Source organism: Cebidichthys violaceus, unplaced genomic scaffold (genome assembly GCF_023349555.1).
Source record: "Cebidichthys violaceus isolate CVI_PGR_0920_01 unplaced genomic scaffold, fCebVio1.0.p SCAF_17, whole genome shotgun sequence".
Classification (NCBI taxonomy): Eukaryota; Metazoa; Chordata; class Actinopteri; order Perciformes; family Stichaeidae; genus Cebidichthys; species Cebidichthys violaceus.
The window spans coordinates 2,598,295-2,609,075 of record NW_027176340.1 but is presented as its reverse complement, the minus strand read 5'-3'; the positions used below and the strand labels follow the sequence as shown (position 1 = coordinate 2,609,075).

The 10,781-nt window shown below is 40.6% G+C and overlaps 2 protein-coding genes across 3 annotated transcripts; one reads left to right on the top strand and one right to left on the bottom strand.

The window, feature by feature from the left end:
* Window positions 1–168: 168 nt before the first annotated feature.
* Window positions 169–5,702, bottom strand: LOC137873709 (uncharacterized). Of its 2 annotated transcripts, XM_068712046.1 has the most exons (16): window positions 5,536–5,702; window positions 5,198–5,224; window positions 4,736–5,032; window positions 4,147–4,458; window positions 3,582–3,641; window positions 3,444–3,503; window positions 3,274–3,327; window positions 3,141–3,200; window positions 2,824–2,895; window positions 2,413–2,505; window positions 2,157–2,175; window positions 1,808–1,848; window positions 1,666–1,706; window positions 1,436–1,502; window positions 935–975; window positions 169–849 (listed from the first exon to the last, which is right to left on the bottom strand). In XM_068712046.1, exons 1-16 carry the CDS (start codon window positions 5,570–5,572, stop codon window positions 757–759), a joined length of 1,374 nt encoding a protein of 457 aa, XP_068568147.1. In that variant the 5' UTR covers window positions 5,573–5,702; the 3' UTR covers window positions 169–756. The 2 variants fall into 2 exon arrangements, with proteins under 2 accessions (XP_068568147.1, XP_068568148.1); XM_068712047.1 differs by lacking the exon at window positions 3,141–3,200.
* Window positions 5,703–7,234: 1,532 nt separating this feature from the next.
* On the top strand, window positions 7,235–8,723 carry h1m (linker histone H1M). Its single transcript, XM_068712048.1, has 5 exons — window positions 7,235–7,390; window positions 7,471–7,727; window positions 7,808–7,907; window positions 7,992–8,044; window positions 8,401–8,723. Exons 1-5 carry the CDS (start codon window positions 7,318–7,320, stop codon window positions 8,668–8,670), a joined length of 753 nt encoding a protein of 250 aa, XP_068568149.1. The 5' UTR covers window positions 7,235–7,317; the 3' UTR covers window positions 8,671–8,723.
* Window positions 8,724–10,781: the final 2,058 nt, after the last annotated feature.

The window sequence follows — 10,781 nt, the reverse complement described above, 5'->3', positions numbered from 1 at the left end:
CTGGCCATTCAGCATTGCTAATGCTGTTTCCAGCTGTTTAGTGCACTAACTTGTGAAGTGGCCCCAGAGAAAAACAAAAGAAACACATCTGTTACGTTCCCCATTTGAGTTCTAAGGGATGAGGGGAGTAGCAATATAACAATAAGAGAAAGAGAGTCATGGAACAGATGACTTAACAAAAGGATTTATTAACCAGCACGAACGCTGCTACGACAAAAAGAGAAAACGCACAGCTTGGATGCTGCCACTTGGATCACTGTCGGTCTGGATCTCCCTTCCTGTTAACCCCTGTGGCCCCAATCGGGGGATCGCGAACAGCCGCGCTCAATCACCTCGCTGCAGCCGGCAGCACAGGGAAAAAGAGCGGCACCCGAGTGGACACTGGGGGGGGGGGGGGCGACAACAACAGTGACACGACGTCATAACAGATGGTTGACTTATGCTTAAAAGACATGGTTCAAGATGCAAATGCGGTGAATTCCAAAGTAGCAGAGTAAAGATATCCACATTCTATCGAGCAGGCATTGTGCTACAGGTACTGAAGAAGCAAGCTTATGATATTCTATGATGACATCACACAGGGAACATCTTTTCCCATCTTTGAATTTAATCTTGAAAGATTTAAGTTTTGCTACAATCTGGTGTTATGACTATAATGAACTTAAAAAAAAAAAAAAGATGAAACATGGATTAGAAACAATCCTTCAGGCTGTCTGCGTTCTGTTTCTCTACACGGTATAAAAGGTTTGTGCTTCTTCAATGCGGCTGCAGGGTGCTGTACACCATGACCCCCAGGGCTGACGGAGGTGGCTCCTCGGAGATGGTGGAGTACAGATGGTATGTGGCAAACTGGAGAGGAAAGAAACCGACTGTAAGAGCTCTTTAAATCGATAGCTTCTATATTCCATACGTATTTAACACAAAGCTCACTTACGTCCTCGTGTTGAGGCGCTTGCTCCTTCAGTTTCTCAGAACCTGCAAATGTGAGAGAGAGAGAGAGAGAGAGAGAGTTCGGCATTTTCAAAAGCCAACAGTATAGTCCACCTGGTCTATGTTTAGAATGTGACACTCATTGTGCTCCCCTAAATTTAGTCATCTTTAATACGATTTCAGTTATTAAATATTGGCCTAAAACACAAGCCAGTAAAAGTATTATGGGGGAAAAATGCCAGTTTTTTGGGATAAATGCGTGTGTTAATACACTAAAATGGGGTTAGGGTTGTTTGTTGTTGTGGTGCATATTCAATTAAAGTGTATGATTAAAGTTATAAAGGTATCTAACTCTATTAGTCGTGCACCTTTTGCCAACAACTAATGCTGCAAATAAATTGTGATTCTTTTTTTTTTATTGTACATCATATACATAATGTAAAGAATATACTGTATATGTACACATGTAGACATTCATGTAGGTGTAAAGAGAAACGCAGCCCACCAGTAGGACGGTCAGCAGCAGCTACTGAGGTGATCATACTGTAGGTTCCCTCATCGCCTGCAGGGAACTAGGTAACAGGACAGAGGAGAGAGGAACTCAGAAATATATCGACACATTACTGTACTCCATCTTGAGGAGCCTTGCTGTTTGAATGGTTGATAATTCGATTATTTAGGTTGATGTGAATGTTTCATCTGACAGAGAAAAAAAAACATGTATTCATTAATTACCGATCCTCCATGTTCAAGATTTCCGATGCACATTAAGTCATCTGCAACACGAGGAAAAACACACCACCTCAATCCACTAAAAGACCAACATATAAATGCAATATATATACGAATGTGTAAAGAAATAACACGGCGGTGATACCTGACTGCATGTGCACATTACCGGTGACAGGGGCTTGCGACCTATAGAGAAATAAAGGGAAGCGAGTGTTAATACAGAGTGGGTGTGTCCTCGTTACACAAGAAGAAGAATGCACTGTAGGACAATACACATAATATCCAGAGGGATGCTGTTATTTCTCCAAACACCTCTGAGACCACGACTAAAGCTTAGGGTGTAATGAAGATGAGGATGGTGAATGAACTCTCTCCACTCAGTTCAACAACTAACGTCCGGCTGCAGCTATACTTGCAGCGAATGAGATGAACTGAAATGAAATAATACATCAGGCCTCACTCAGGTTTTGCTGTAAAGGTAAAAAAAATCGTACCTCTTGTTCGACGATTTCCCTGAAAAAATGCAAAAGAGAGAAAGGCCCGCCGTTAGTTCGTGAACGATAACTCGGGTGTGTGACTAATAACGTCCAATCATAATCATGCATATGTGGTAATTCATATTGTTGATTAAACAGGGAGTTATGTGCATGCATGTGTTCAATAGTTCTTTATTTGAGAGCTCCTACAAACAGCAGGGAGCAAAAAAAAAAAATCATTCAATCTCTACAGACACAGGAATCAAGTTCTCACCAAATCTTCCTTTGGTGCAGAGAAGTGTCAGACCCAGCAAGAAAACACCTCCCAAACAAGCCGCAACCGCTATGACCGTCCATATCCATATTTCTGTTTTTAGAAGCCACAAACAAGTCAGTTTCAGTTTCACCTTTAACACAGAAGCATGGAGGCGTGTGTGTACCGAATGCCTACTGATGGCACACCAAATGTAAAAAAAAAAAAAATGAGGAGCAATGTGTTGCTTTGTAAAAAAAAGTTTTATAATCACAAAGAAGGTGGCTTCACTGTGACACTTTAGAGCAATAATAATATAGTATGGTAATGTATTCATAGGAGTGTTGATAGTGAAAATATTCAATAAATATTGAAACAAAAAAATAGTATAAAAAGTCAATGTGAATAATCTAGAATATGTAGAAGAGTCACCTGATGTTGGTTTCACTGGTGTTAGGGAAGTAGAAAGAAAACTAGCAGTGATGCTTGATCCAACAGTCTGATCTGGTGAAAGAAGAAAACTGCATGTAAAAAAAAAAAGATTTATTTTCACTTAAATATGACAAAGAAATCAAAAAAGAGTATATTGTGTTCATATTGTATACGTGTGCTCATGTATATGTGTATTTGTCAAAAAGGCTCAAATGTAAGAAAAACATTTAAGAGAGAAAACAGTCATAGCTACAGATAGCATAAATATCATATGTGAATAATTAACGTCTGACTTCATGTATCTGTAATTGTGTTACCTGGTGTTTGTTTTATAGTTACAGGAGTTGAAGCAGGGAGTCTGTTAACAGTAAGACCTGCTGAATAACAATAACAAATAAAGTAAGTGATTAGTGATAATGATGTGGATTTCTATTTGAATGCATGTCCTACCTGTGGTCACAGTGGATGTCGGCTCAGTCTGCGTCATGGTTGACTCCACAATATCTACAACAGCAGAAGATGGATTTGAACAGTGTGGGACAGTATTTGTACAATCGCTGAGCAAGAGAAGAAATTATGATTAATAAATGTCACATATAATACATCTAGAATTGTGTTACCTGGTACTGGTTTCTCAGTAATTCCAAAAGTGGAAGCAGTAGACCAGCTATCAGGAAAATCTGGTGAGTAAATACACACAAAAACTTTAGAAAATGTATTTTATAGTAATATGTGATAATTGTTATAATAAGTCTTACCTTTGATCTTAGTAAATCCTGGTTTTGTGGAGGTCATGCTTGATTCCTTTATCACAATATCTAGAGTAAAAGAAAACAGATGTGTGTCTGTCAGTTTTACATGTGTACAAATAAATAACAATTTGTGTTTTACCTCCTATTTGTGCAGTGACTTAATAAGCAAAGAACCTTTCAAAAAATAATAAGAAGAAACCAGAGAACATGTCTGTTGATTTTAGCCATGGCAGAGGAATGGCCTCAGGGATGGCAATGGCCACTTTGGTCTTTACTGAAATATTTGTTCTTTTTTAATATATATATATATATATATATATATATATAATCTGGAAGTTAGCATCACACTGGTTGTTTTATATATATAAAACAACCAGTGTGATGCTAACTTCCAGATTTGGCCAAGAAAAATATGTAACATCTGCAGCACTCTAATCGGCCTTCAAACATAACTTGTGATGTTTGTCTGAATTTATACATTTACTGGAAATTCACTTTATTCCATTCATTCATTTCTAGTGTTGTGTCACAAGAACAGGTAACATGTGTGTCCATGTCTTCACCAACTCACCATTCAAGCTGGATCGATCACTACGAGCAGACAAAGAGTTGGGTTCACTCCCCAAACTGTAATCACAGCTGGCATCACGTCTTTGAAGAGGACGTAGGCGTCTCAGCAAATCATCGATTGTGACAGTAAACTGGCAGAACCACTGATTGGTTGAGCTCCTTGTCTTCCAGACAGTTGTTGTTGTGACTGGATGACTTGCTTTTCCAAAGTACAGGTTACATCTCGTGTCTTTATGAGCAGATGCAGGCAGAGAGCAAGTAAAGACAACCTGTTCACGGTAAAAATGCTGACGACTCAATTCTGGTTTTTGACCTATTAAGAGAAGAATGAAAAGACCGTCATCATGTCAAACTGTTACAGCTCAGTCATTGTGGTTTACAGTTATCATTGAACATAATCGTTCATAATAACTCTGTGGGAGTGTAAGTTACACTGTAAAAAAAATATTATGCAGAAAGCCTAAATATGACAACATAAAAGGAAACATTTCATCCCACAGGCAGCTTTTTAATGTGACAAAACACCTGAAATATGACACAACGTCATCTAGTTATCGTTCACTAACGCGACATGATAATCAGTCACTCACTTTGGACGGTGATGGAGGAATTGTCACTGTGTGGAGATGGAGTAGAGATATCTCCATGCATTACAGTGTAATAACATTTCACGTGAACCGTAGCAGGTGATATCTTCTGTGACATCATCAACAGCTCACTTCCTGTCAGAGTCTGCAGACAAGTGAAGCCTTTGGCATTTCCTCTCCTCACAGTGTAGAAAAAACACTGATGAACAGGAACAGATGATGGAGTCTGACAGTCCAGTGTGACTGTTTCTGTCTCTGAGATCACCGGTGAATTCACTATCAGCTTAGGTTTAGGTTGATCTGAAAATTCAGAGGTAAACTTATGAAATATTAGATACTGAATAATTCCATTAATATGGAAAAAATGGTGTAAAAAAATAGTCAATAGTAAATAATTAAAGACCATAATAAACTCCCCTACAGTGAAAACAGCTGGACATGAAAGAGAATAGATCAGAGACTGACCTTGTGCTTGAATCTTGTGAAAGGAATCTGTTGGAAATATAAAGTGTCGACACAGCGAACATGAAAACTCATTCATACTTTCATAAAAATGAAGAGAACTAAAACTCCTAATGAGAAAATCTGTCAAACATACGCTGGAGTCAAGATGAAGTTCACAAATAAACAGCACAGGCAATAAGAACACACATAACATAAAACCACCAACCATAAAAAAAAAAAGATAAAACATAAATATGGTATTTCACGCTGATGCTGTATGGCAGACATTATATATATTAATGTCATGTTTGCAATAGACAAGATAAATAATGAGAGAATCTACCGGAGGTTTAACTCACACATGAGGACGACTAACAGCAGACGTCCAGCCATCATGAAGCCAAATACTGAGACTAGAAACAAGAGACGTGTCTATGTGGGCTTCGATGTGCTCCAGAACTCGCTCTCAGGAAAACCACAGCGAGCGTCGACTGTGACTCGCACTAAGAGAAGGACCACAGAAACGACTTCCACTTCACATCTACTGAGAGCAATGTGCTGCGTTTAGATCAGGTCAGCCACAGTGTGAGCTAAATAGTTCAGAAGAACATGAAAGAGGATGTTCATCATTTGTTCACACCTGTACACACACACACACACCGAGCTCGTTCACGGTGAGCTCTGAGCGAACATGACATACAGTTTATTACATTTGAGTCCAGACGAACGCGGAAATCTGCATTTCACTTCATATTTCCAGAATTATCCCCGACAGGTGTTTTTTTGCATCTTTTTGAAAGGCCCGATTTGATTGCAAAAGGTTTTGGTAATAACCATCGGTGGTTCAATGATGGATTATATGATTGGCTGGTAATACAATCACACTCATACAAGTGTACTGGGCGGCCTGTGTGACCTACTGTACAGTTCTCACCATAGCTCTGCAACGCATACACCCGCCACATCAACACCATTCCCCGCTGCACTTCCTTCCCTTTTGCATTTCAGATGTTTTGCCTTTGTATGGATCAATTGTTCTCGCACTGTAGGCTCACAGGCATCAGTTATGAGTATTTTGCACCAAATCTAACTGAATAGTCATTTGCAATAAATGTGCAAAGACATAATTCCCAAATGTCTCTGAGGACAAGAGTCTCAGACTGCAAGTTCATTTCCTATTCTAACGTCCAGATAGCCCTTGATTTTTTTTTGATACCACCACTTGGGGGCGCCAAAGTTTAATATTTTCAAATTCTATATGTGTTTAATTTTATACAGAGGTATAACTGCTGAGAGGGATGTTTCCGGTCATACGGGTTAGTAATCCCTGCAGCAGAAGTTCCAAATTCCATCACTTTTATGTGTCACTGTAAATGATTTATTCTTATATAAAATGTTCATTATTTAAATACACTGTCTGCTTGACCAGAACTGTGCCAATCATGACAACCTGTTGTGTGTTTTCCCAAAATAGCAGAACGGATTATATTCCTTGTTATATGTTTTTTTTAAACAAATGTGTTAAATACCTAATTGTATAAACATGTCAACAATACACAAAAACACATTGTCCAATAAAGCAACGTGCAAGCATTGTCCAATTAATAGCAGACTAAAATAGATTTCACATGTGTGATGATAATAATAGGCTGGACATGAAAAATAAATGTAAGATATCAAGGGACTGATCTTTTGACCTCGTGAGACGAAATCTGTTGGAAATAACAATACAAGAAATATGAATCCAATGACAACTGATAAAACATATTTTAAAAAACGTCAGCGATATACAGAATTATTGCAACATAAATGTGATGCTTGCAAGTAAACATTTACCAATATTTTAATGCACTTTTTTGTGTGTTTCTTAAAGTTTGAAGTTATATGTTTCGAATATGAACATTATTTAGTATTTCTGTAGAATATTGCAAAGGAGTGATTGGACTTTGGGGGTAAGAAGGCACGTGCAAAGATTGGGTCCCCCTAATGGCTCGCACCTGATGCTGATGAGATTCACCTGGTCTCATTTTACCGGAAGCAGCCGCATAAAGACGGAGACCAGCATCGCTCCTCGGCCTTCACAGTAACGTGCTGTTTTTACTGTCTTATTGTCCTTTTTTTTTTGTAGTGAATTCTCAGTTATGCCTCCTAAAAAGACAGCGGCGGACTCCGCGTCGTCCCCCAGCGAAACCCCGGTGGAGGAGAAGAAACCAGGTTTTTTTTTTTTCTCCATTTAACCAGATAACGTGACATTTGAAAGCCATCACTTATAAACTCTCACATTTGCTCTCCAGGTGCTGCGGCGCTGCGCAAACCTGCGACGCATCCCTCCACAGCAGCGATGGTGAGAGAAGCGCTGAAGCAGTTGGACTCGCGCAAAGGGGTCTCCTCTCAAGCGATCCAGTCGTACGTCAAACAACAATACCCCTCCGTGGATTTGATCAGGTTTAAGCACTTGGTCCGTAAGGCCCTGAAGAAAGGAATCGAGACCGGCACGCTGGTGCGGCCTGCCAACTCCACCGTCACTACCGGCGCAACGGGGAAATTTAAGGTAAGCTGTGCAAACACAGTTTCATCAAATGGGGTCAAAAATGACGCGATTAACCGCTCCTTCTTGTCCTCCGACACTAGCTTGCGCCAACTGTGAAGGAGGCGAAGCCAAAAGCTGAGAACGTGGATCCCAATGTGCAGAAAGAAGTGAAGGATGGAGCCAAGAAGCCCAAGAAAGCAGGTGTGAATAAAAACTAGACTACAAGCTGATTATAAGACGTCTTAATTAAGAGGAGTCTGTTTAATAGCCTGTGACTTCTTAAAGGTGCCGCTAAGAAGAAAGACGTGATCGATGAAGAGGACGACGAAGAAGAAGAGGTGAGGCAATGTGTGTGGGGGGGGTAAACTATGACTAGCGTTAATATCTGCAATGGAGTCGACTTACTAAAAGTGACACATGAGGCCATGATCTATAGAAACTCTGGAGTACAAGTGTATGACTGGAATATTACTTTATTTAACCCTTTCTTACAGTGGGTTGGTTGAGCACGTGCTGCTCCACTGCAACATCCTGCCAACCATTCAGGAGAACCAAACTATAATATGAAAATTTAGAAAATGCAAACGTACATTGTTCTGGGGCATGAAGGGACTGCTTGGACTTAATTATACATTTTTGGCAAAAGCCTTGAATTAGTTTTTTTTTTTTTCTTTTCTCTTTCTTCCATTTTTAGGAATCCAAGCCTCCCAAAAAAACTAAGAAAGAAAAGGAAGTTGCTACTGCAGACCCAACTACCTCGAAGGTTGCTCCAGCAAAGAGGCCAAAAGCAAGAAAAGCTGCAGAGAAGAAGGAGGATGATGGTGGTGATGGAGCCTCTGATTCAGCCAAAACGACCTCAGAGGCAAAGGCCGGAAAAGCGTCTCGGAGCAAAGCTGCTAAAGCAGACGGCGACGCCCCGACTGCCAAAGCAACTGTGAAACGAGGAAGGAAGAAAGCAGAATAAATTTACAATTGAGTTATATTTTATACTTTTTCAATAAAATCTTAATTTTTAGACCTTGTGTGCTTTTTAATTTCTGTGCATTTTGCTTGCGTCCAGATATACAGGAATCAGCTACAGCTTGGAACTGATGCTTGATTGTGTTTTGCACTAGAATGATGAAGTGATGCTTGAGTCTAGACAGTTTTATTGATTGTCTCCTTTTTTTCAAGATGTTAAGTGCAGGAAAAAGTCCTTTTGGATACTCTGAAATTGCATCCAAGTACCGCCAGGAGGATTAGAAGGCGTGCGGCTGCATGTTTTCATCAAGGGCTGACGCAATTGGCCACAGTGGACGCACAATGCTGGCCATGAGAGCCAGCAGCAGACTTATTAGTTCTCCAAGAAGTGACCTTCTCCAAACCTTCCAGATGCACCACCTGCTGCTGTTGCTGCTCCAGCTTGAACAGGCGTGGCTGACATGCTTTCAAACGCCTCCTAGGATGGAGACCGAACTGTCAGTGAAGGTGCTCTAATGAATTAGACTTCTGACGACCTGGCTCCAGAGTTCCTGTGTGGTAGTATGCATGAACACTTTAATTTTGGAATATGCAGCATTTAACAAATGACTGAAGGTATTAGAACTAGATTTTTACAAAGGGACCCTCTTCAAGGCAGAGCCCATAGTAGTGCCTTTGTCCTATCAGTGGATGTTGTGCACTACACTACCAAAAACCAGCGACAGTCAGACTGGAGCTTTCCAGATTGACTAAATGTGAGGGCTCATTAGTAACACTTGTGCTTTTTCTTCCATGACACAAAAACTGTCTGAAAGATCACGTGAATATCTGTGGCTTTCATAAGGCTGATGAGCAATCTTCTCCAACTTCTTTCAAATTTTCATCGAGGTTTAGTTCTGTCACGTCACTGAGCTGTTCTAAATGTTCACTCCTGCAAAAGAGTATCAACAGTATCACAAAGACAGGTTCCTTCAAACCCACAGCACACCATGGTGGGCATTAAGCTACCTGCATCGCTCTAGTAGGGCCTCCACTATCACTGCAGTCTTGTAGGATTACGTTTTCAGGGCATTCCTCAAATTGGCCGTTGTTTCCCCAGAGCTCTTGGATCTCATGGAATATAAAACTGATGCCTGGGTGTGATCAGGGGTATTGTCCCTGGAGCTAGGGGGGGGGGGGGGGGTCCTCCATGAGCTCCTGCAGAGCCAGACAGAAGAACAGCCATCAGCTGCCCTGTCCCCAGTACCCTCGTTCCCCCGGGTCCAACGCTCATCTCCCTGGGTTTCATCCAAGTGGTTTTTTTTTAGGGCTGCAATGTTATCAGTGCTTCCAAACTTCTGCAGATGAGGGAAGGACACCACAACTCCAGCTGATCAGTGGAGAGAAGCTGGAGAAGAGCGCCTGTTGTGTAATGAGCACGATTAGGTTAGTAGGAAACGAGGCCTCAACTTCATTTGATTGTGCCAAAAGCAACATTCTTACTCTTTTTTATTACATTAACAGACAGAATTCTTCTTCGAGGTGAGAATCTGAGCATGAGGTCACTATCCTGACCCTTCATCCATTGATTCCATCACAATTAGATGAAAGACGTGTTATTTTTGTCCATTAAATGTCATTTTATAAATACTGGGAGTGTGTGTTTTAGTAACAAAAATACTGAAGGTACCAGGAAAGCACAACTTTTGCGCCTAACCAAACCTGAGTTGCAGCAGAGATTTAGGAGACGACTCAAGACCTGCAATTGAACTCAAATCTGCATGGCCACAAAACGTTAAATGTCGTTTTGTAACATGGATGAACGTAGGCCTACTACCTTCGTTAAGGCGGTAGCTACTTACCAAGTTGTCCATTTCAGTGACCTCCGACCTTGACGCTTCTTAGGTTTAGCTAACGTTACTGATAGCAGTTTGCTAAACTAACATTCTAACTGGCTTTCATGTCATAGAAAGTGAGTTGTGTTAAAACTATTGAATAGATGGAGTTTAGGAACCTCTCACAGTTTCACTCCATGTTAAGAAGAGTTGTTTTTTAATGATTGTGCCTCTCAGATCAGACCTCTTTTCAGGACCGTCTGGTCTACAAACTACTACGTTACTTGACTTACCTCTCCCT